This window comes from Pseudophryne corroboree, chromosome 8 (assembly GCF_028390025.1).
Source record: "Pseudophryne corroboree isolate aPseCor3 chromosome 8, aPseCor3.hap2, whole genome shotgun sequence".
Classification (NCBI taxonomy): Eukaryota; Metazoa; Chordata; class Amphibia; order Anura; family Myobatrachidae; genus Pseudophryne; species Pseudophryne corroboree.
The window spans coordinates 458424331-458450868 of NC_086451.1; the positions used below are offsets into that span (position 1 = coordinate 458424331).

General features: G+C 46.5%; 1 protein-coding gene across 1 annotated transcript; it reads right to left on the reverse strand.

Annotated features, from left to right (window-relative positions):
• Positions 1 to 1459: 1459 nt before the first annotated feature.
• Positions 1460 to 19403, reverse strand: LOC134949636 (protocadherin-20-like). The gene is made up of 2 exons (XM_063938355.1): positions 19236 to 19403; positions 1460 to 5649 (listed from the first exon to the last, which is right to left on the reverse strand). Exons 1-2 carry the CDS (start codon positions 19248 to 19250, stop codon positions 3049 to 3051), a joined length of 2616 nt encoding a protein of 871 aa, XP_063794425.1. The 5' UTR covers positions 19251 to 19403; the 3' UTR covers positions 1460 to 3048.
• Positions 19404 to 26538: the final 7135 nt, after the last annotated feature.

The window sequence follows — 26538 nt, forward strand, 5'->3', positions numbered from 1 at the left end:
TACATTTATATATTTATACATTAAGAGCTAACTCACCTGGAGTCACCCCAAGATCCCCCAAATGGCACTACAAGGACCAGCATGCCCTCCAACTACTGATCCCATGCATGCCACTCAGAGCAGGGATATACAAATACGGCAAGTTGCTCAAATCAATGTCTTGGTCATAGCCAGATTAAAGGGGGAAATGCAGGGCCTACTGTACCCCGAGCCCCCCTGTGTCAGGAGGCCCCCCGGCCAGAGCACACTGACACCACTAGCTTTACCTCTTAAGCAGCAGCAGAACCAGCAGCCAGAATGTGAGTAGAACAGTATGCAGTACAGGTAGATATCATGTTTCATGAGCTACTGACTGAGCTTTCTGACCAGAGGAGAGATAGGACAGTGGAGAGACCTGTAAGTAACACAGGGATCTCAGCTTCTCCTCCTCCCAGTCTGGGTGTCTGAGTCCTGTGTAACCTGTTATCTATTGAGGGTCTAGAGTGAGAGACACACAGAGTCCTCCTGAGTCCTGTCCCAGTGTGTAAGTAGTACAGAGGCTGATGCTATTATTGCATGTGACATGATAAATTATTTTATTTTTCTAAGTGTATTTTAAGGTTAAGTTGTCTTTGTTCCACTACAAGAAAAATGTATATAATATTTGTCTCTTAATTAAGTGGAGCTATAAACAGCACCCAGACATTATTAAACTATTAGTTAAAACTAATATACACCATTGGTTTAAATTTAATATACACAATCCATACCTCCCACCATGACCCATTCCAGGAGGTACAACATGCTCTCTACCTGGATTTCCTTCTTAATTTATGATTGCAATCACCCGTGTTGAAAAACCTTCCTTATCAATTAAATAGTTCAACACAGGTGATGCCAATCATATATTAAGTGGGAAGTCCAGTTAGAGAGCATTTTTGTCCCTCCTGGAATGGGTCATGTTGGGAAGTATGCACAATTTAATAAACATCCCCTACCTTCCATCGGGACCCCTCTGTTTTAAGGGCCCCGGGCACCCCAAGGCTTAATCCGGCCCTGGTCTTGGTCCATTACAGGCTGTGGATACACAGGGTAAAGTATTGGCATCACATAAAGCACAGCAGTTACAGTAGCATCACTTTTCAACCAAGGCCATATTGATGAGAAGTTTCTATGTTCTCCTCATCTTTGGGTGGGTCCCTAGTGTCATAGAGAACCAAGGCTGCAAGTTCCACCATATTATATCGCACTGCTTAATGTGATGGTGCTATAAAAATAAACAGTAATAATCACTGTCAGTATGGAGGGTGCCCTGAAAAACCACTCCTCATTGGACAGGTGCCTCAATCAAATTAACAATTCACTGCTTTCAACGTATGTGTCCCCCCCCCCCACGCCAAGTGCCTTTGGCTGGCGGTGGTAGTGCCCGACTGGCACTTTGACCATCATTAAGACTCAAGAACACAATGTGTTTGGCTCAGTCATTTTTATTGTGCTGTAATTAGCAATAATTGGATATGAAAGCACTTCATATAATTTGAAGATTTTGCTTTATGTCATAGTAAACAAATTAAAGCTTCCTGTTCTCTACTTTAATCTTTCTTCTATTAAAATATACATTATTTCAGCTTTATTAGCAACAAGGTGTTATGTATATGCCCATTCATTGCCGCATAGGAACGTTGGGGTGCGGATCATTGGGGTGACCCTACCTAGGTTGACCACTATTGGTTGACAGTGACTAGGTCGACTCCTGGAATAGGTTGACACGGTCACAAGGTTGACACGGAAAAGGTCGACATAGGTTTTTGGAGTTTATTTGGTGTCATTTTCTTCGTAAAAGCACTGGAAACCCCAAATAGTGCACCGTGTCCCCTCGCGTGGCTCTCTTCGCTCACCATGCTTCGGGCAAGTTACTATTCCCAATCGTAGTCCACATGGATAGTAAGGTAAGAAAAACTTTAAGAAATGGGAAATAATTTTGAAAACTCATGTCGACCTTTTCATGTGTCAACCTTTGCCATGTCGATCTACGGACCAGGCAGACCTACTGACCATGTTGAACTAATGCATGTCCAACAATAGTGGTTGACCTAATGCCTTCCGACCCAAGTGAGGTCGATCTAAAGCACGGATACCCCAATCTTGAGTTTTGAAAAAAAGTCAGATCATACTGCCAGAAGTCATAATATAAATATACTAGAGCAAAAACTATACGCTACAGTATAACATGGCAGGGGAGGTAACTTACAGACATTCTACAGAGCGGTGCTTTGGTGGTAGTGCCAACTTTGGTCATTCTCAGTTTTATTCTTAGTACAATACATGTGACTTAGGTAGTAATAAAAAAGAGTTACAATTACAAGACTTTATCTTTCCATATTACCTCAGTGGTGTAATATAGGTATCATCATATATTACACCACAGTGCTCCTTTCATTGTCAAATCATCACTTTCATTCCAAAATTGTCCAAAATACTGTAGTAATATGTTACTACTTACTAGACATATACATATACTTGATACCTTTGCCCAAAAAAACCCCCAAAAGACACTGTTGCAAGTTATTTTGATTCATATATGGTTCAATAATTCTCAGCTTCAGTCCCATGTGGTCCTTAATCTGACCATGATAGAACCAAAGGGGCCATTGCCCACTTATAACAAACACCCCTTTTCCTGGCGGAGTAGTGCGACCCATGCCACTGAACCTGAAGGCCGCTGCAGGAGTGATGGAGTTGTCTGCCAATGGTTCCATCATTCCCTGGCACAGGTGTACTATCGGGCGCAATGGCCCCCACCTCCCTCAATCCACCACTGGTTCTCTGTTCTATGAGACCATAGATAGAGGTCAATCACAATGACATGTAGCAACCGGTTCATGAAAAAGAAAGGCCATGAAAATACATTCAGAAAAGTCTTTAAATAGAAGTCTTTATAGAAAACAAATTTTTGAAAAAGGGGCCCTTAAATAGGGCTAGGAATAATGTGATTTTTACAACAAATCATCTCTTAAAGAAATAAACCATTGCTAGCATGCATCTGCAGCAATATCTTGGCTGGGTTCCCTATAGTGTCAAAGGCCTTTCAGAAGATGATTTACAGTACTTCACCTCGTCCCAGTCTTTTGCACAGTAATCATCAGTAAGTTGTAAAGGAATTTGTACAGGACTCTTCACTTTTTTAGAATTTCGTCTCCTCAAACACAAGAATAGGAAGGTACCTGTCATGCAGCACACCACGCAAATCGACACTATAGCAAGGGTAAATGGGGTAGTCAGAGGCCATGAGAAAGAGGCCATGGATTGCCGGTTCTGCGGGCATGGACCCAGCACAATGACTTGGTTCTCCTGTGTCATGGTCGTCTTGCTCATGATCAATGATTCCAGGTAACTTCTGTTGCTTATGCTGTGATTGAGAAGGATATTAACTCTTACAATAGTAGAAAGGGCCTCGGGATACCCCTGGTCGCTGGCTTTAACTAAGAGTTGATAAAGTCCACAGTGATGACCACTTGTACTTTCTCTCAACGTGATGTTACCGGTGTAGGTGTCAATCATAAAGAGGTCAACGTTAGGACTTCCCTCACCAAATTCACTATATCTTATGACCCCATTCATGCCAGCATCATAATCAACTGCATGGACTTTGGTGACAGACGAACCCTTTGAAGTATCTGGTGACACTAATACGTAAGAAAAGTTGGACTCTGGTAGAACTATCAAAGGGGCATTGTCATTCACGTCCAGTATATAGACAAGAACTTTGGCTTTGGAGGACAAGGGTGGACTTCCCTTGTCTCTGGCCCCCACCCAAAGTTCATACATAGATTCTTTTTCATAGTCGAAGGGACCCTCAGATCTTAGTATGTAATCTTGGTCAACGGAAAATAGTTTGGTGGTATTTATCAGGAACACAGAAAAGTCGCCATTCAAACCAACGTCTGCATCGGTCACATTGATGATTCCAACCTCTCCTCGCTGGAGAAGATTCTCTGGGATATAAAATGTAAACTCCTTAGATGCAAATGTTGGTATGTTGTCATTTTGATCTAAGATGTTTATAAGAACTAGGCAAGAATCATTATTTGATGGCAAACCATTGTCTCTTGCTACAATCCACACTGAATAAATGGGTTCTTTTTCCCTGTCAAAAGGCACATTTGCTTTGAGAATTCCACTTGACCTGTCAACCGAAAACACTTCAGGATACCCATCTACTAAGTAGTAACTTATATTTCCATTAGACCCACTGTCTTCATCGGAAGCAGAAAGCTTCAGCAAAACGTCTCCAGGCTTATTATTTTCTTCAACATAAATTTCTACCAGATCTTTTGAGAATTTCGGGAAATTGTCATTTACATCTTCAATCGTTACCCTGAGAGCTTCCCTATACACAAATGATTCATCAACATTGGAATGTCCCATTATGCTAATGTCATACTGCTGTTTTAACTCAAAGTCCAATTCTGTGGATGTCGATAACAGGTAGGTGTTGGGAGATCCTTCAGAAGGCTTCAGCAAGAAAGGTGAGGTTCCATTTATGAAAAGAGGTCGCACAATGCTGTAATCGGGGTCTGTAACCTCTAAGATAGCAATGATAGTGCCAGGTGGAACATCTTCCCTGATTGAGACACCACCTTCATTTTGGGATGCGATGAATCGAAATTCCATTTTAGGCTCTTTTCTAATTTTTTCTAGATTTATTGTTATGGTAGCCACCACTGGTAGGCAACCATGTCCGATTGCTAGCACGGTAAATTTATACTGGGTTATCTCTTCATATAAAGACGCAGACAATGTTATCAGCCCAGTGGCACTATCTAAACTGAAAAGTTGCATGGTCGATTTTGGAACTCGGTTGCTATAGAAATATTGAATGACACTATTCTCACCAATATCTTCATCCACGGCTACAAGCTGTACCACTGGGGAGCCAACAGACGTGTTCCTGGGAAGACTTATAGTAATTATGTTTGAAAGAAACACAGGGCAGTTATCGTTCACATCAGTGACTTGTACAACAAGAGTAGCGCTGCCAGATAATGGCGGTAATCCTCGATCCACGGCAAGCAAAGTCATCCGGTACTCACTTTGTGATTCACGATCCAAAGGCTTGAGCACCACTAATGAAATTAGTTCAGACTGGTGATCTAGAGTAAAAATGTTATCTGGACTTATCAGGAGATAAGACAGTACCCCATTGTCCTCTATATCTGTGTCTTTGGCTGAGATGTCAATAGGAAATTTGGTTCCAATGATTGCATCTTCTGAAATGGAAATATGGTAGGTCTGCTCTGAAAAATAGGGAGAATTGTCATTGATATCCAGAATGAAAAGGTTTACTTTGGTAAACTCTGAATAGTCCTGTGATGAAATAAAGACATCTAGCATCATAGAGCAGTGGTCTAAGGTCTGAAATGGGCATATCGATTCTCGGTCAAGTTTGTTTGATGTTGTATATAAATTCCCGCTTTGGGCATCCAGGTGGAAATAGATGTTGTGGGACAGGAGGGTGAATTTCAGTGCTGTTGGCGATATTAGACCATTCCTTAAATTTCCAACGAAGGTCCCTTCTTCTTGCTCCTCACGTACGTGGAATATCATCTCTGTTGTCGCACCAGGAAGTTCCAGCATTTGAAAAGTGATTATGAGGAGCGAGAAGTAATACTGAAAAATAAAACAGGGATATGGTATGAGAATGAGATTGTTCTTCATTAACAGACAAAGACCATCAGCAAATCCAAACAGAAAAAGTCTTAGAGATGAAACTCTAGCTATCTCAACCAATCTGTAGGTCTATCATGGTGAGTTATTGTCCTGATGAGTGTCGACCTAATATACTGAACCCCTTGTTTCTGTACACTTTTACTGGTGCAAAGGAGTGTATTTGGGGAACTGGCCGGCATCCTGATAGTGTGCAGCGGGACTGTTCCTTCCTCTCCCCTACCACCTAACCCTCCCTCTCCGCAGCCTAATGCTAACCTCCCCGGGTTGGTGCCTTAACCTACCCCCCCCCACAGCCTAACCCTAATCCTCCCCCCTCAGTGCCTACCCCCCCCTGTGGGGCTTAACCCTACCCCCCCCCCCCTCTCCACAGCCTAAACCTAACTCCCCCAGGTGGTGCCTAAACCTAACCCCCCCCCCCCCCCCCCCAACCCCAAACCGGCCGCCATACTTATGATTGGGATGCTGGCTGTTGGGATTCCATCACCAGTCTCCTGACCCGATCGTGATTCCGGTGTCGGCATTCTGATGGCTGTCGGGATTGCAGCGTCGACATTCCAACTGCTGGGATCCCGACAGCTGGAATCTTGACCGCATCCCCATTAATAAATAAGCCCGATAATACACACAAGGTACATGAGAAGCCTACCAGATCACCTATAAATCTTGCTGTAAGCTCCGCCAGGTGTCGGCAGTAAGTGGGGTGTGTGAAGCTGAGTTGCTCCCCATTGGGAAAATTCAGGAAGCCTGTATACAAAGCGCACTGTGTTTCATAAACATCCACAGCAGTTTGCAGCTGATAATGGCTATATAACTTTCTTTTAAATGCCAGGTAAAGGAAATATAGTCTTTCTAAGGTGTTACCAAGCATGAAGCAGAACATAAACTATTCTCTGCGATAATGCAGATGAATGAAGGTGTGACACAGACACCTAATCCCACCCATGCTACATACATACAGGAAGGAAGGATGCAGTGCAGCACAGGATTATAGGTTTCAATGTTTCAGCTATGAAGGCTCTTTATCTATTGATTCCTACACGGAATTGTCTTTACTTCCCTTTTGTATCTGTGCAGTGTCCCACAGTGCCGTCTTTTGTGTGTAAAGGTTATACAACTTGAAGTCTCTTTAAATATACTGTATTAAATTGACACTATACAGTATTATTGTTGATCACTTTTGTGCGGATGATATTAAGCAGGGAAATGTTCTATCGCCATATATATGCCCCTACCAGCTCTTCTCCTGCTTAAGGGCGAAACCCAGGTGAGGTTTTGTTGACACCCAGTGATACATCACTTTTATTGTGTACAGGTAATACACTTTCATGTAGTGTTTCCCAATCAATTAGATAAAAATAGAATGTTTTTCTTCCTAATAAAATGCTTTTTAATAGAATATAGTATAAAATGACATAGTCAAATTCGGTGATCAGATATACCCTGATGGGCTGGTAGTGAGCGATTTTAACCGTATATTCCTTGGGCCCCAGTGTTCCGTACCCCCAAAACAGGCCCCATCTGGCTGGTTATAAGCCAAGTGCACTACAGCATATATCTGTACAGGGGAGTGAAAACGAAACTACATGTGGTCTCCTAATGGATCGCGTCATCCCACCCCCTAGGAACTGCACCAGCAAAATCTAACAAGCCAATTTACTTTTATGTTACGACTCGCGTCAGACAGTTTTAGGAGCAGCTGTAATCTCCAAACTTCTAAGATATTCTCTTCATATTATTTCTAGTCAATTACTAAAGTCGGTTCACACTGCAATTCCAATGACCAGCTACGAACCACTGAATGTCTAGATGCAAATCTAGACCTGATCAGGATAAATGGCTATCACGTTGGGCTGGCTATAAAGGCCGTCAGACTATGACAGTGAAGTACCAGTGTATTGAGCTATCATCGGACCACATTACTTGTTTTGTTTGTTGTCCCTTGTATCTAGTCAATCATTTCACTCAGCGAACAGCCACAAGATTTTTGTTCCATTGGGAAATGTATCATGCTGAGACTTGTAGTTCCACACAGAAAAAAAGAGAAAATTCAGGTGCACACTCCAAATACTAAGCACCACCATTAAGAATAATTGTAATTAACTTTGCAATATAACTTATAGTAACACTTAAACCTCTCCCTAGTGTGGTGCCTTGGGGCAGTTGGCTTGTAATGGCCTGGGGGAAGGTCCCGTGCCCTGGACTTGAACCATAGTGTTAGGGACCCACCAGGTGAGGTCACCTGGTCGTGATTGCTGGGCACATAATTTTGGCCACAATTATGCTAAGCACCTCAGATTTGCTCTATGTTGTATTGCAGAGTTTATTCTGATTATTCTGATTATCAGTGTTTAGTATTTGGAGTGTGCACCTGCATTTTCTCTTTTGAATATAGATTTTTATCTGATGTCCTAGTGGATGCTGGGGACTCCGTAAGGACCATGGGGAATAGCGGCTCCGCAGGAGACTGGGCACAGCTAAGAAAGATTTAGGACTACCTGGTGTGCACTGGCTCCTCCCACTATGACCCTCCTCCAGACCTCAGTTAGAATCCTGTGCCCGGCTGAGCTGGATGCACACTAGGGGCTCTCCTGAGCTCCTAGAGAGAAAGTATATTTTAGGTTTTTTATTTTACAGTGAGATCTGCTGGCAACAGACTCACTGCAGCGAGGGACTAACGGGAGAAGAAGCGAACCTACCTAACTGGTGGTAGCTTGGGCTTCTTAGGCTACTGGACACCATTAGCTCCAGAGGGATCGACCGCATGGAACCGGCCATTGATGTTCGGTCCCAGAGCCGCGCCGCCGGCCCCTTACAGAGCCAGAAGCAAGAAGAGTCCGGAAAATCGGCGGCAGAAGACATCAGTCTTCACCAAGGTAGTGCACAGCACTGCAGCTGTGCGCCATTGCTCCTCATACACACTTCACACTCCGGTCACTGAGGGTGCAGGGCGCTGGGGGGGGGGGGAGGGGGCGCCCTGAGCAGCAATAAAAACACCTTGGCTGGCAAATATATCACAATATATAGCCCCAGAGGCTATATATGTGATAAATACCCCTGCCAGAATCCATTAAAAAGCGGAAGAAAAGTCAGACAAAAAGGGGGCGGAGCTTTCTCCCTCAGCACACTGGCGCCATTTCTCCCTCACAGCTCCACTGGAAGGAAGCTCCCTGGCTCTCCCCTGCAGTCTACACTACAGAAAGGGTAAAAAAGAGAGGGGGGGCACTAAATTTAGGCGCAATATACATATAGCAGCTATAAGGGGATATAATTTAGTTAATCCCTGTATTATATAGCGCTCTGGTGTGTGCTGGCATACTCTCTCTCTGTCTCCCCAAAGGGCTTTGTGGGGTCCTGTCGTCTGTAAGAGCATTCCCTGTGTGTGTGCGGTGTGTCGGTACGGCTGTGTCGACATGTTTGATGAGGAGGCTTATGTGGAGGAGGAGCAGGTGCCTATAAATGTGTTGTCACCCCCTGCGGGGCAGACACCTGAGTGGATGGACTTGTGGAAGGAATTACGCGAAAGTGTCGACTCCTTACATAAAAAATTTGACGACATGCCAAATGCGGGGCAGCCGGCTTCTCAGCCCGTGCCTGGCCAGACGTCTCAAAGGCCATCAGGGGCTCTAAAACGCCCGCTACCTCAGATGGCAGACACAGATGTCGACACGGATACTGATACCAGTGTCGACGACGAAGAGACTAATGTAATGTCCAATAGGGCCACTCGTTATATGATTGAGGAAATGAAAAATGTTTTACACATTTCTGATGTGACCCCAGGTACCACAAAAAAGGGTATTATGTTTGGGGAGAAAAAACTACCAGTAGTTTTTCCCCCTTCTGAAGAATGAAATGAAGTGTGTGAAGTAGCGTGGGCTTCCCCGATAAAAAATTGGTAATTTCTAAAAAGTTACTAATGGCGTACCCTTTCCCGCCAGAGGATAGGTCACGCTGGGAAACACCCCCTAGGGTGGATAAAGCGCTTACACGCTTATCAAAAAAGGTGGCACTACCGTCTCCGGATACGGCCGCCCTAAAGGAACCTGCTGATAGAAAGCAGGAGCATCTCCTGAAGGCTATTTATACGCACACTGGTATTATACTGAGACCAGCTATTGCTTCAGCATGGATGTGCAGTGCTGCAGCTGCGTGGTCAGATTCCCTGTCAGAAAACATTGACACCCTAGACAGGGACACTATATTGCTAAACATAGAGCATATTAAAGACGCTTTCTTATACATGAGAGATGCACAGAGGGATATTTGCCGGCTGGCATCAAAAATAAGTGCACTGTCCATTTTTGCCAGGAGAGGTTTATGGACTCGGCAGTGGACAGGGGATGCAGATTCTAAAAGGCACATGGAAGTTTTGCCTTATAAGGGTGAGGAGTTGTTCGGGGATGGTCTTTCGGACCTAGTTTCCACAGCAACAGCTGGGAAGTCAGCATTTTTACCACATGTCCCCTCATAACCAAAGAAAGCACCGTATTATCAGGTACAGTCCTTTCGTCCCCAAAAGAACAAGCGGGGTAGAGGCGCGTCCTTTCTGCCCAGAGGCAGAGGTAGGAGTAAAAAGCTGCAGCATACAGCCAGTTCCCAGGAACAAAAGTCCTCCCCCGCTTCTTCTGCTAAGTCCGCCGCATGACGCTGGGGCTCAACAGGCGGAGCCAGGTACGGTGGAGGCCCGTCTCAAAAACTTCAGCAATCAGTGGGCTCGCTCACAAGTAAATCCCTGGATCCTTCAAGTGGTATCTCAGGGGTACAGGCTGGAATTCGAGACATTTCCCCCCCCCGCCGTTTCCTCAAATCTGCCTTGCCAACGACTCCCTCAGACAGGGAGGCTGTGATAGAGGCAATTCACAAGCTGTATTCCCAGCAGGTGATAATCAAGGTGCCCCTACTTCAACAAGGACGGGGTTACTATTCCACAATGTTTGTGGTACCGAAACCGGACGGTTCGGTGAGACCCATTTTAAATTTAAAATCCTTGAACACATATATAAAAAAAAATTCAAGTTCAAGATGGAATCGCTCAGGGCGGTTATTGCAAGCCTGGAAGAGGGGGATTACATGGTATCTCTGGACATCAAGGATGCTTACCTGCATGTCCCCATTTACCATCCTCACCAGGAGTACCTCAGATTTGTGGTACAGGATTGTCATTACCAATTCCAGACGTTGCCGTTCGGCCTGTCCACGGCACCGAGGGTATTTACCAAGGTAATGGCCGAAATGATGATACTCCTTCGAAAAAAGGGAGTTTTAATTATCCCATACTTGGACGATCTCCTGATAAAGGCGAGGTCCAGAGAGCAGTTGTTGGTCGGCGTAGCGCTATCTCAGGAGGTGCTACACCAGCACGGTTGGATTCTGAATATTCCAAAGTCACAGCTGGTTCCTGCGACACATCTACTGTTCCTGGGGATGATTCTGGACACAGTCCAGAAAAAAGTGTTTCTCCCAGAGGAGAAAGCCAAGGAGCTGTCATCTCTAGTCAGAGGCCTCCTGAAACCAAAACAGGTGTCGGTGCATCACTGCACGCGAGTCCTGGGAAAAATGGTAGCTTCCTACGAAGCAATTCCATTCGGCAGGTTCCATGCCAGAACTTTTCAGTGGGACCTGTTGGATCAGTGGTCCGGATCGCATCTTCAAATGCATCGGTTGATAACCCTGTCTCCAAGGACCAGGGTGTCTCTGCTGTGGTGGCTGCAGAGTGCTCATCTCAAAGAGGGCCGCAGATTCGGCATACAGGACTGGGTCCTGGTGACCACGGATGCCAGCCTTCGAGGCTGGGGGGCAGTCACACGGGGAAGAAACTTCCAAGGACTTTGGTCAAGTCAGGAGACTTCCCTACACATAAATGTTCTGGAACTAAGGGCCATTTACAATGCCCTAAGTCAGGCAAAGCCCCTGCTTCAAAACCAGCCGGTTCTGATCCAGTCAGACAACATCACGGCAGTCGCCCATGTAAACCGACAGGGCGGCACAAGAAGCAGGACGGCGATGGCAGAAGCCACAAGGATTCTCCGATGGGCGGAAAATCACGTGTTAGCACTGTCAGCAGTGTTCATTCCGGGAGTGGACAACTGGGAAGCAGACTTCCTCAGCAGGCACGACCTCCACCCGGGAGAGTGGGGCTTCATCCAGAAGTCTTCCAAATGATTGTAAACCGTTGGGAAAGGCCACAGGTGGACATGATGGCGTCCCGCCTAAACAAAAAGCTATAAAAGTATTGCGCCAGGTCAAGAGACCCGCAGGCGATAGCTGTGGACGCTCTAGTGACACCGTGGGTGTACCGGTCGGTTTATGTGTTCCCTCCTCTTCCTCTCATACTCAAGGTACTGAGGATAATACGGAGAAGAGGAGTAAGAACTATACTCATTGTTCCGGATTGGCCAAGAAGAGCTTGGTACCCGGAACTTCAAGAAATGATCTCAGAGGACCCATGGCCTCTACCGCTCAGACAAGACCTGCTGCTGCAGGGGCCCTGTCTGTTCCAAGACTTACAGCGGCTGCGTTTGACGGCATGGCGGTTGAACACCGGATCCTGAAGGAAAAGGGCATTCCGGAGGAAGTCATTCCTACGCTGATTAAGGCTAGGAAAGAAGTAACCGCAAACCATTATCACCGCATATGGCGAAAATATGTTGCGTGGTGTGAGGCCAGCAAGGCCCCAACGGAGGAATTTCAGCTGGGTCGATTTCTGCACTTCCTACAGTCAGGGGTGACTATGGACCTAAAACTGGGTTCCATTAAGGTCCAGATTTCGGCTCTGTCGATTTTCTTCCAAAAAGAACTGGCTTCACTACCTGAAGTTCAGACATTTGTCAAGGGAGTGCTCCATATTCAGCCTCCTTTTGTGCCTCCAGTGGCACCGTGGGACCTCAACGTGGTGTTGGGTTTCCTAAAGTCACATTGGTTTGAGCCACTTAAAACCGTGGATTTAAAATATCTCACGTGGAAAGTGGTCATGCTTTTGGCCTTGGCTTCGGCTAGGCGTGTGTCGGAATTGGCGACTTTATCATGTAAAAGCCCCTATTTGATTTTCCATATGGATAGGGCAGAATTGAGGACTCGTCCCCAGTTTCTTCCTAAGGTGGTATCAGCTTTTCACTTGAACCAACCTATCGTGGTGCCTGCGGCTACTAGGGACTTGGAGGACTCCAAGTTACTGGACGTAGTCAGGGCCTTGAAAATTTATGTTTCCAGGACGGCTGGAGTCAGAAAGACTGACTCGCTATTTATCCTGTATGCACCCAACAAGCTGGGTGCTCCTGCTTCGAAGCAGTCTATTGCTCGCTGGATTTGTAGCACAATTCAGCTTGCGCATTCTGCGGCTGGCCTGCCGCAGCCTAAATCGGTAAAAGCCCATTCCACGAGGAAGGTGGGCTCTTCTTGGGCGGCTGCCCGAGGGGTCTCGGCTTTACAACTTTGCCGAGCTGCTACTTGGTCAGGGGCAAACACGTTTGCAAAATTCTACAAATTTGATACCCTGGCTGAGGAGGACCTTGAATTCTCTCATTCGGTGCTGCAGAGTCATCCGCACTCTCCCGCCCGTTTGGGAGCTTTGGTATAATCCCCATGGTCCTTACGGAGTCCCCAGCATCCACTAGGACGTCAGAGAAAATAAGATTTTACTCACCGGTAAATCTATTTCTCGTAGTCCGTAGTGGATGCTGGGCGCCCATCCCAAGTGCGGATTGTCTGCAATACTTGTATATAGTTATTGTTACCTAAAAGGGTTATTGTTGAGCCATCTGTTGAGAGGCTCTGTTATGTTCATACTGTTAACTGGGTATAATATCACGAGTTATGCGGTGTGATTGGTGTGGCTGGTATGAGTCTTACCCGGGATTCAAAATCCTTCCTTATTGTGTCGGCTCTTCCGGGCACAGTACCTAACTGAGGCTTGGAGGAGGGTCATAGGGGGAGGGGCCAGTGCACACCAGGTAGTCCTAAATCTTTCTTAGCTGTGCCCAGTCTCCTGCGGAGCCGCTATTCCCCATGGTCCTTACGGAGTCCCCAGCATCCACTACGGACTACGAGAAATAGATTTACCGGTGAGTAAATTCTTATTTTATACTGTTCTTTTATTTTTTTACTAATTACTGGAACAAATAGCCAAACTGGACTTTACGTTCCACTTTGCACATGTGAGCCAGCTAAGCCCAGTCACACATGCATACATTCCATGAGACTAGACGTGGTAAGCAGTGGTGCCAAGAGAGGGGAGGAGAGGGTACAAATTACCTGGGCCCAGGTTTGATGGAGGGGCCCATTGTGCTGGCTTGTAGTGTGGCCAGGGAAGTGCTTAAAATACTATTGTTTTTTCTGTATTTTTTTCTAAGGGTGCATGGCCACGCCTCCTGTGATTAGGCCATGCCCGCTGAAAAGTACCTGGGCCCGGCCAGGCTCTCGACTGCCCTGGCTGGAAGGCATACCATGCTCCTGTGAGTGAGTGCTTCTCATGTGCTAGACACGCCCCCAAAGAGGTGTGACGATGCCCCCAGCATTATGTGGTCACACCCCCTCCAGGGAGGTGCAGGGGGGCCCAGGAAGTTGTTGTACTGGGGCCCAGGATTTCTCTTGGCAGCCATGGTGGTAAGGCGTGTGGTATGGAACGTAGATAGTAACTAGGTCGACAGTGTCTAGGTTGACCACTATTGGTCGACAGTAACTAGGTCGACAGGGTCTTTAGGTCGACATGGTCTAGGTCGACAGGTCGACATGTCGACATGAGTTTTTTATGTTTTTTTGGTGTCGTTTTCTTCGTAGAGTGACCGGGAACCCCAATTAGTGGACCGTGTCCCCTCGCATGGCTCGCGAGCTTCGGGCAAGGTGCCTCGCTCCGCTACTGCTTCGCTTGCCAGATTACCGTTCCAATCGTAGTATACCTGGATTGTTAAGTATGAAAAGGTTCAAAAAAAGAAAAAAATCGTGAAAAACTCATGTTGACCTTTTGACCTGTCGACCTAGTACATGTCGACCTAGAAACCCTGTCGACCTAGTTACTTTCGACCAATATTGGTCAACCTAGGTAGTGTCGACCTAGTTACTGTCGACCTAGAGACCGGATCCCGGTGGTAAGTCAGCTGTATCAGCACTGGGCCTGTATCACTGCGGCAGCTGACTATCGCCCCGGCGGCCTCGACCACATTTATTTATAAAATTCAGCAATACAAATGTTTTTTTTTTCTTTTATCAACCTTGTTGTCGCATTGAAAGATGAGCCCCACAATGTTTCTGCCCAAACGGCAAAGTAACAAAGAAAGGAAAGGAAAAGGCTACATTTACACTTTATTGTTGTAACACTAATATATCATATTTCAAAGGCCAACACCTGCAATTAAACCCGATATTTCCACTTAGAACCTCAGCAAACGCTCAGGGGTGAAGGAGGAGAAATGTTAAAGTCGGTTTGCTTGGAGCTGTCGTGACTATGGGGGACATGTAGTAAGCAGTGATAAAAGTGGAGAAGTGAGCCAGTGGAGAAGCTGCCCATGGCAACCAATCAGCTGCTCTGTATACTTTTATAGTATGCAAATTATAAATGTTACGTCAATGCTGATTGGTTGCCATGGGCAACTTCTCCACTGGCTCACTTCTCCACTTTTATCACTGCTTGGTACATGTCCCCCTATATGTAACCCACAAGCACGGAAAGCTCCCCGCAGAGTCCATAATAGGTGCTGTAGCCCCTTATTTAGCACTTGTTCAACTGTGGTCAACAAGACAAACCTGGAGGGAGTTGTATCAAGCCTTGGAGAGTGATAAAGTAGAGAAGTTGCCCAAAGCAGCCAATCATATTCTGTCATTTAAAAGACTGCGCTAGATAAGTGACCGTTAGAAGCTCCACTCTATGGGCGAGATGTATTAAAATACATCGCTGCCCCTCACCGCCCACTGCAGTGATGGTAATCGCATATGTACTATCATATGCGATTAACATCACGATGCGGTGACAGAGACCCCTCCTGCGATACCTGTCAGAAGGTGTACGGAGGGGGTCTTTGTGGGGTCCGTCACCTCCCAGCCCCGGGAGAAGACGTTTGCTGGGAGTCCCCGGGCTCCTCCTTCTCCCCCCTGCTGTGCTACGGGGGAGAAGGACCTGGGGATCCAGGAGTGGCACCTGGACACAGGTGAGGGGGGGTCAGCGGGTGCGGCATTCGGCGGCGGGTGCGAAAGAAGCCCATAGGCTTCTATAGGGTATCACCATCAAAAGATGGCGATACCCTTGGCGGCGAAAATCTCGGCGGCCGGGTCTTAGTACATATGAAAATGCGGTAAAATCCCCGAAAACAGGGGTTTTACCGCATTTTCCCATTAGTACATCACGCCCTTTATCTCTCTGAGGCTTGATATAACTCCCCCCGCCCAGTAATTCCTTTATGATGCGTTTCTCTTCCAGCATAATTTAATGTAGGTTACATGAATCTCTATTTACATTTTATCATACATGTATTGTAATGATAATATCCAATATTAAAAAAATACTGAAAAGTTTTGCTAAACTTTAAGGTATCAGTTATATATTGCACAAACACAACGGGGGAAACTAAGTGAAAAGCTATTATCCAAATCGCACATTTTTTGCCATTACGGCTGTGGGATTGGACCTTGAGATTATTTTTTTTATTTTTAAAGACCGGGCCGATTGTGGCATTTAAAAAAAAAAAAAAAAAAAAAAAATTGCTGCTTTCAATCCCACAGCAAAAACTGGCAAAAACCGTCAATTTTGACAAATTGCCATTACGTTTCCCCCCCCAAATGTGAATATATTATGAATTGACGATAGATACGGTGCATAGTCAATATACTATTACAAACTAAAATATACGTTAAAACAGTATTATTTATTATATTAACTGTCTCCCAACGGTTTGTCAATTACAGAAAGAAGTTACAGCGTTCCATGATTCATCCATAAAATCAAATTATTATTATTATTATTATTATTATTGTTATTAGTTAATCTTATCTGTAAATGATTAAAGACATCCACAAAACATGGCCTGTTGGTGGTACTTGAGGACTGGAGTTGAGATCCCCTGCGTTATAACATAAACCTATCCCGCAGCGCTGTATAACCAGTGCCATAAATATAAGGCAGCAGAGTCAGGATTACAGTAACAAACCAAAGATTAGATCACAATTAATGTTGTTTACGGAGACCCTCCAACATGACCCCTTCCATCAGGTACAACAGAGACCCTCCAACATGACCCTTCCATCAGGTACAACTGAGACCATCCAACATGACCCTTCCATCAGGTACAACAGAGACCCTCCAACATGACCCTTCCATCAGGTACAACAGAGACCCTCCAACATGACCCCTTCCATCAGGTACAACAGAGACCCTCCAACATGACCCTTCCATCAGGTACAACAGAGACCGTCCAACATGACCCCTTCCATCAGGTACAACAGAGACCCTCCAACATGACCCTTCCATCAGGTACAACAGAGACCCTCCAACATGACCCCTTCCATCAGGTAAACAGAGACCTTCCAAGTTCCAACATGACCCTTCCATCAGGCACAACAGAGACCCTCCAACATGACCCTTCCATCAGGCACAACAGAGACCCTCCAACATGACCCCTTCCATCAGGCACAACAGAGACCCTCCAACATGACCCCTTCCATCAGGCACAACAGAGACCTTCCAACATGACCCCTTCCATCAGGTACAACAGAGACCCTCCAACATGACCCCTACCATCAGGCACAACAGAGACCCTCCAACATGACCCCTTCCATCAGGCACAACAGAGACCTTCCAACATGACCCTTCCATCAGGCACAACAGAGACCCTCCAACATGACCCTTTCCATCAGGCACAACAGAGACCCTCCAACATGACCCCTTCCATCAGGCACAACAGAGACCCTCCAACATGACCCCTTCCATCAGGCACAACAGAGACCTTCCAACATGACCCCTTCCATCAGGTACAACAGAGACCCTCCAACATGACCCCTTCCATCAGGCACAACAGAGACCCTCCAACATGACCCCTTCCATCAGGCACAACAGAGACCTTCCAACATGACCCTTCCATCAGGCACAACAGAGACCCTCCAACATGACCCCTTCCATCAGGCACAACAGAGACCCTCCAACATGACCCCTTCCATCAGGCACAACAGAGACCCTCCAACATGACCCCTTCCATCAGGCACAACAGAGACCCTCCAACATGACCCCTACCATCAGGCACAACAGAGACCCTCCAACATGACCCCTTCCATCAGGCACAACAGAGACCTTCCAACATGACCCTTCCATCAGGCACAACAGAGACCCTCCAACATGACCCCTTCCATCAGGCACAACAGAGACCCTCCAACATGACCCCTTCCATCAGGCACAACAGAGACCCTCCAACATGACCCCTTCCATCAGGCACAACAGAGACCTTCCAACATGACCCCTTCCATCAGGTACAACAGAGACCCTCCAACATGACCCCTTCCATCAGGCACAACAGAGACCCTCCAACATGACCCCTTCCATCAGGCACAACAGAGACCTTCCAACATGACCCTTCCATCAGGCACAACAGAGACCCTCCAACATGACCCCTTCCATCAGGCACAACAGAGACCCTCCAACATGACCCCTTCCATCAGGCACAACAGAGACCCTCCAACATGACCCCTTCCATCAGGCACAACAGAGACCCTCCAACATGACCCCTTCCATCAGGCACAACAGAGACCCTCCAACATGACCCCTTCCATCAGGTACAACAGAGACCCTCCAACATGACCCCTTCCATTAGGTACAATAGAGACCCTCCAACATGACCCTTCCATCAGGTACAATAAAGACCCTCCAACATGACCCCTTCCATCAGGTAAACAGAGACCTTCCAACATGACCCTTCCATCAGGTACAACAGAGACCCTCCAACATGACCCCTTCCATTAGGTACAATATGCTCCTTCCTGGACTTCCCATATAATTTATGATTGCCGTCACCTAAGTGAAACACCTTTCTCATCAATTATCTTCTAGTTCAACACAGGTGACAGCAATCATAAATTAAGAGAGAAGTGTAGCCAGGAGGTGAGCATTGTGTGATGGAAGGGGTCATGTTGGAGGGTCTGTATGTAACTGGCTTTCTGTACCATACAACGGTATCGTGTTCAGGTCGTGTCATGTTGAGGGCGTACATCCCTAAGTATGTTGTTCGGGAAACGCCAATATTATGTATTATGTAACCTCTGGCTCTATTGCTGTAGTGTGACTACAATCCGTGGTCTGGTTGGTGTTCCATGCTCAGACTTGTAGTTCCACAACAGTCCGAGAGCCACAGGTTTACCGACGTCTGTGGTAGAATGTTATAAATAAATGTCCTTGCAGACTGGAACCAAAGCTTTGCAGTTATGGTATATCACATAGAGAATACAGTCTACGCCAGCGAGAGTGCAGCTCCAGCAGCTTTCAGTGAATCATTATGAGACTATGCAGCAGGTCCTCACAGGCAGTAAGAGAAAAGAATGATAAAACAAAATACCTGCAAGTAGCCCATTACTCTATAGTGACACACTGCTTCCTGCGGCTCAGGCGACGCTCAGGTAAGATGTGTTCCAGAAGTCGCTGTGTGTGCGTGTGATAAACTTTCCTCACAGCTCCCTGCTCCCCGGGGTGGGGCCAGATCCTGCCCTCGTCATTGTACTCCGGATTCCCAACCTTTTGTAGCCTGGAGTAAAAGGACCAGCCAGCTTCGCCTTTGTCAGGTCTGGATAAACAAAACATGTATTTCCAGCTGCGTAATAATGTGTCAGTAACTGTGTGTCCGCTCAGCAGAGATCTGACAGGTAAAGGTGAGTGCGGAGAATGTGCACAACTGCAGAACTTTCACCTCCTCACGGGTTTGGCCGCAAAGTGCAAGTTTCTGCAAGTGGAATTTGGCTTTAAGTCTTCCCAGTACTAACGCACCACACAGAGGAATCAATGGACCGTTGTCATTCCACATCTACTTATCGCTATACAGACTTACAGACGGTGGCTGATTACGGGCAAAAGGAAAATCAGATTAAATTTGTGCAACACTACAACATATTCAGCACGGATGGTGTAATGGTTAGCATTACTGCCTCACAGCACTGATGTCATGGGTTCAATTCCCACCATAGCCCTAACTGTGTGGAGTTTGTATATTCTCCCCATACCTGCGTGGGTTTCCTCACACAATACAAACATATACTGGTAGTTTAATTGGCTCCCAACTAAAATTAACCCTTGTGTGTATTGAAAATAAACTGTAAGCTCCACTGAGGCAGGTACTGATGTGAATGGCAGAATATGTGTGCGCTATATAAATAACTGGCAATGAATATTTCCAGGCATATACAGCATAATCCAGAGCCACATACATCTCATGACACGTCTTCCTTTCATGGTGACTTCTCTAATGCACATGTGCAGATCTTCAGGAAAATGGCACCTCAGCCATTTTCTGGGTGATTATAATGGCGGCAGCTGAGAGATAAGTATAGTTTATATGTGCAGCATTAGGGGCCCTTATGCACTGCAAATCCTGTACCAATTATAGATACATGCACCCATGCCCTTTGACATTTTATAAATCCGCCTTTGTGTTCTACACCTAAACAAACGTTTTAAGGATGGGCTGCTGCTCAAGGGCCAGCGTTCTGTTCTTGCCCAGGACAAAATTTACCAGCTAATACCGGGTGTAGTATGGTATGCCGGCGGCCGGGCACCCGGCGACCAGCATACCGGCGCTGGGAGCCCGACCGCCGGCATACCGACACCGTGGCGAGCGCAAAGGAGCCCCTAGCGGGCTCGCTGCACTTGCCACGCTACTGGCACAGTGGCGCGCTACGCGCGCCACGCTATTTTATTCTCCCTCCAGGGGGGTCGTGGACTCCCACGAGGGAGAATATATGTCGGGTGTCGGGATTCCGGCGCCGGTATACTGTGCGCCGGGATCCTGACATTCGGCAAACTGAAGACCACCTCTAATACCTGCTCTGCATCAGAATCATGGGGGTCATTCCGAGTTGATCGCTAGCTGAATTTGTTCGCAGCGCAGCGATCAGGCTAAAAATCGGCAGTTCTGCGCATGCGGTGCAATGCGAACGCGCGACGTACGGGCACAGTGAACGATTCAGTTTTGCACAGGGTCTAGCGATGCATTTCAGTCGCACTGCTGGCCGCAGAGTGATTGACATGAAGAGGGCGTTTCTGGGTGGCAACTGACCGTTTTCAGGGAGTATGTAGAAAAACGCAGGCGTGCCAGGAAAAACACTGGGCGGGTTTGTGACGTCAAATCCGGGACTGAATAGTCTGAAGTGATCGCAAGCGCTGAGTAGGTCTGAAGCTACTCTGAAACTACACAAAAAATTTTTGTAGCCGCTCTGCGATACAACCGTTCGCACTTCTACTAAGCTAAAATACACTCCCAGTGGGTGGCGGCATAGCGTTTGCACGGCTGCTAAAACTAGCTAGCGAGAGATGAACTCAGAACGACCCTCCATATGCGCCTACGTTACTACACTTCATCGTCATCAGTGCATACTTGCAGATACCCTGTAGCAGTTGCAAAAGGCATTTATATTTGATACTGCTGGTCTGCAGGTGCCGCATTTGTGCAAACACAACCTTACAGAACGCTGACTATATTCTACCAGTCCATAAGGTTTGATGCATACAAAATGTGTGCAGGCGTATTTACACCCATTCGCTTTCTGAGCAAGATCCGCCAAGTAACCTGGCCCTAGTGCTCACTCTGAGTCAGTCCCGCAGTGTGGGATACCAAGTCGCAGAATGGTGCAGCGGTGATTGCTCTGCTTGGACTTTGACCTTTACGCCACAAAATTTGACTTACTTGAATCCTCACCGCAGTTTCGCTGATCTCTACCTCCACGCAACCGCAGTGTACAAAGAGCCTGATTCAGACCTGATCGCTATTGTGCGAAACTGCACAGCGGCCGATTATCAAATGACTGCGCATGTGTACGGATTGTAATGCGCAGGCGCGAGGCCAAACTGCAAAAAAAATCCTGCGTCTTTTCTGATCGCTAGGTGAACGCAGGCTGATTGACAGGAAGAGGCCGTTTGTGGGTGGTAACTGCCCGTTTTCTGGGAGTGTCAGGAAGAACGCAGGCGTTCCCAAGCGTTTTCACAGCAGGTGTGTGACGTCAGCTCCGGCCCCCATCAGCCTGATTCTATCACACTGTAGGAGTAAGTCCTGGGCTGCGCACAGACTGGAAAAATCATTCGATGGTGAGTGAATTGCGAACGGATTTGCATCTGACCGGCGTACGCGGACTTGCTCAGGGCGGCTATTCACTCTGTGTGGGCGGCGACAATCCGATCGCAGACCTCTGCAAATTCGCAGAGGAGCGGTCAGATCTGAATTAAGCCTAAAGTTCCTGACTGGTCACAGACAAAACATGCGGAGACTTCATGTAACTGAAACCCATTACATGAGCATATGATTGCATGTAATAAAACAGAACACAAGGGATCGGTGAGGATGTAATTTCATGCATTTCCTTCAACAATGGAGGCCGGGTTATTGCGCAAACTGCGCTCCCAGATGGCGACATTACATATAACCCTATGTTATAGACTAAGTGCCAAAGGATTATGTGGTCAGTATTACAGTGTGTACAACATCATCATCTGCAAGTGATTACTTTACACAGAAACAATTTAATGATAGGTGGGAACATCTGACTCAGAGATTCCTGTATTCTGTATTACACTCATTAAACAGAAGTAATTATAAGCTCTCGGTATGTGGGTGGGGCTTATCATGACAGCAAATTAATATTCATTGCCTGGGCCCAAAACGCCAACCTCCCCAATAGGTGCTGATAATTACTGTGATTGTAGTCCCTGTACCCGCTCATGAAGTGTAATACAGAACAGCGTCTCCACCTATGATAATTACGTGTGCTGAACTATACAGTCATTATTTTTAGCAGCTATAAAACTCTCTGACGTCCTCATCAGCAGTGAAAGGGTCATTGCTGGCACCCAACAGCGGGCACCCTGGCTATTATACACCTCGCAAATATTTCACATCCACTAAGCTTTGCCTGGTAATATTACACAATGCCCTTACAGAGCCATTGTTCCTATTATTCTAAAGCTGTACCATTGTCCTGGATGCTAAATATTAACCATTGTGTTGCTGGATTTTATTCATGTATTTTGTACTCAAAAGTGCGACACATCCAGTACCGCGATAATAGCTTGAGACACTGGAATCAGCCATGGGGAGGGATGAAAGTAGAGTCGGTATCTTAGCAAAATAAAAATAATTAAAATCCTGTACATTAAAATCAATATACAGTATGGGGTCTATTCATGAAGCAGTGAAAAGAGTGGAGAAGTGAGCCAGTGAAGACGTTGCCAGGACAACCAATCAGTGTTGATGTAACATATATAAAATGCATTCTATAAAATTATACGTAGCAGCTGATTGGATGCCATGGGCAACTTCTCCACTGGCTCTCTTCACTCTTTTCACGGCATAATGAATAGACCCCTGAATCACTCCGTGTGTGTGTGTTCTGTAACGTGACTTCTGAGCCTGAACGCAAAGCAATACTGTACTTACATGTGTAATGATATGACCAGTCAGTCGCATCTCACGCTTATGACCTCTTGTGGCTTTTTTTATGGTTGCAGAAGTGGATAGGGGGAAGGAGGAGGGGATGTATGGTCTCCAAACCCGCTGACCTCACGTCAGAATACGAACCCGCCCGAACTTCACCTTTTTTTGCACAGGTCCGAGCAACTCGGATCCTCCCGCCTTGCTCGGTTAACCCGAGCGCGCCCGAACGTCATCATCCCGCGGTCGGATTCTCGCGAGATTCGGATTCTATATAAGGAGCCGCGCATCGCCGCCATTTTTCACTCGTGCATTGGAGATGATCGTGAGAGGACGTAGCTGGCGTCCTCTCAGTTTCTATGTTCAGGGGGCTGCAAATATCTGTGCTCAGTGTGCTGCAAATATCTGTGCTCAGTGTGCTGCAAATATCTGTGCTCAGTGTGCTGCAAATATCTACGTTCCCTGCCTGAAAAACGCTCCATATCTGTGCTCAGTGTGCTGCAAATATCTGTGCTCACACTGCTTTATTGTGGGGACTGGGGACCACCAGTATTATATAGGAGGAGTACAGTGCAGAGTTTTGCTGACCAGTGACCACCAGTATTATACGTTCTCTGCCTGAAAAACGCTCCATATCTGTGCTCAGTGTGCTGCAAATATCTGTGCTCACACTGCTTTATTGTGGGGACTGGGGACCACCAGTATTATATAGGAGGAGTACAGTGCAGAGTTTTGCTGACCAGTGACCAGTGACCATAGGCGTGCGCAGCACATTTTATTAGGGGGTGCACCGTCGGAGGGGTGTGTCTAGCACCATCTATTGACAGTCAATGCAATATAAAATATCCATTCTTGTACCAATACTAATAAAGCAGATACATTGTCAGATGTTGGGGTGTGCACCAAACAAACACTCCTGATGGCACTCACTGCAATTACACTGCTCCTCCTCAGCCTGGTCTGGCTCCCCCCTCTTTCCCCTGTAAGCTGCAGCAGCTTACTTACAAGTCAGTCACTCACTCACTGACACTGACAGTCGCAGACTAGTACTGCTGCTGCTGCTGGAAAAATGAGTGACATGTCAATGCTGCTGCCGACCACCTGCCAGTATTGAATTTGTCTTCCTAAGAGGAATGCTGGCGTCCTCATCAGTGGCTGGCGTTGGCATAGCATAGAAGGAGAGAGGTGACGGGTGGGCGTGCGAGCAGCATGATGTAATCACATCACATCACGCTGTTTTTGTACATGGAGGTGGAGCCGGGAGTTTGAAAGCCGGTGGCAGTGGCACCCTTGATTAACACAGGCGTCCGGTCAGTAATGCAGTCCTGACAGGGTGCAACGCAGAGGGGAAAGTAATCAGCCTGCACGGCGGTCGCTGCATCAGGCATGTGAGATTGGGGTGGCAGACATTAGGGGGTGCCTGTGCGCACCAGGCACCCCCCCTGCGCACACCTATGCCAGTGACCACCAGTATTATACGTTCTCTGCCTGAAAAACGCTCCATATCTGTGCTCAGTGTGCTGCAAATATCTGTGCTCACACTGCTTTATTGTGGGGACTGGGGACCACCAGTATTATTATATAGGAGTACAGTGCAGAGTTTTGCTGACCAGTGACCATCAGTATTATACGCTCTCTGCCTGAAAAACGCTCCATATCTGTGCTGCATTGTAGTATATATACTTATATAGTAGGAGTACAGTGCATAATTTTGCTGACCACCAGTATATAATATAGCAGTACGGTACAGTAGGCCACTGCTCTACCTACCTCTGTGTCGTCAAGTATACTATCCATCCATACCTGTGGTGCATTTCAGTTTTGCACAGTTTGCTGACCACCAGTATATAATATATAGCAGTACGGTACAGTAGGCCACTGCTCTACCTACCTGTGTCGTCAAGTATACTATCCATCCATACCTGTGGTGCATTTCAGTTTTGCACAGTTTGCTGACCTCCAGTATATAATATATAGCAGTACGGTACAGAAGGCCACTGCTCTACCTACCTCTGTGTCGTCAAGTATACTATCCATCCATACCTGTGGTGCATTTCAGTTTTGCACAGTTTGCTAACCTCCAGTATATAATATATAGCAGTACGGTACAGAAGGCCACTGCTCTACCTACCTCTGTGTCGTCAAGTATACTATCCATCCATACCTGTGGTGCATTTCAGTTTTGCACAGTTTGCTGACCTCCAGTATATAATATATAGCAGTACGGTACAGAAGGCCACTGCTCTACCTACCTCTGTGTCGTCAAGTATACTATCCATCCATACCTGTGGTGCATTTCAGTTTTGCACAGTTTGCTGACCTCCAGTATATAATATATAGCAGTACGGTACAGAAGGCCACTGCTCTACCTACCTCTGTGTCGTCAAGTATACTATCCATCCATACCTGTGGTGCATTTCAGTTTTGCACAGTTTGCTGACCACCAGTATATAATATATAGCAGTACGGTACAGAAGGCCACTGCTCTACCTACCTCTGTGTCGTCAAGTATACTATCCATCCATACCTGTGGTGCATTTCAGTTTTGCACAGTTTGCTGACCTCCAGTATATAATATATAGCAGTACGGTACAGAAGGCCACTGCTCTACCTACCTCTGTGTCGTCAAGTATACTATCCATCCATACCTGTGGTGCATTTCAGTTTTGCACAGTTTGCTGACCACCAGTATATAATATATATCAGTACAGTACAGAAGGCCACTGCTCTACCTACCTCTGTGTCGTCAAGTATACTATCCATCCATACCTGTGGTGCATTTCAGTTTTGCACAGTTTGCTGACCACCAGTATATAATATATATCAGTACGGTACAGAAGGCCACTGCTCTACCTACCTCTGTGTCATCAAGTATACTATCCATCCATACCTGTGGTGCATTTCAGTTTTGCACAGTTTGCTGACCACCAGTATATAATATATAGCAGTACGGTACAGAAGGCCACTGCTCTACCTACCTCTGTGTCGTCAAGTATACTATCCATCCATACCTGTGGTGCATTTCAGTTTTGCACAGTTTGCTGACCACCAGTATATAATATGTAGCAGTACGGTACAGTAGGCCACTGCTCTACCTACCTCTGTGTCGTCAAGTATACTATCCATCCATACCTGTGGTGCATTTCAGTTTTGCACAGTTTGCTGACCACCAGTATATAATATATAGCAGTACGTTACAGAAGGCCACTGCTCTACCTACCTCTGTGTC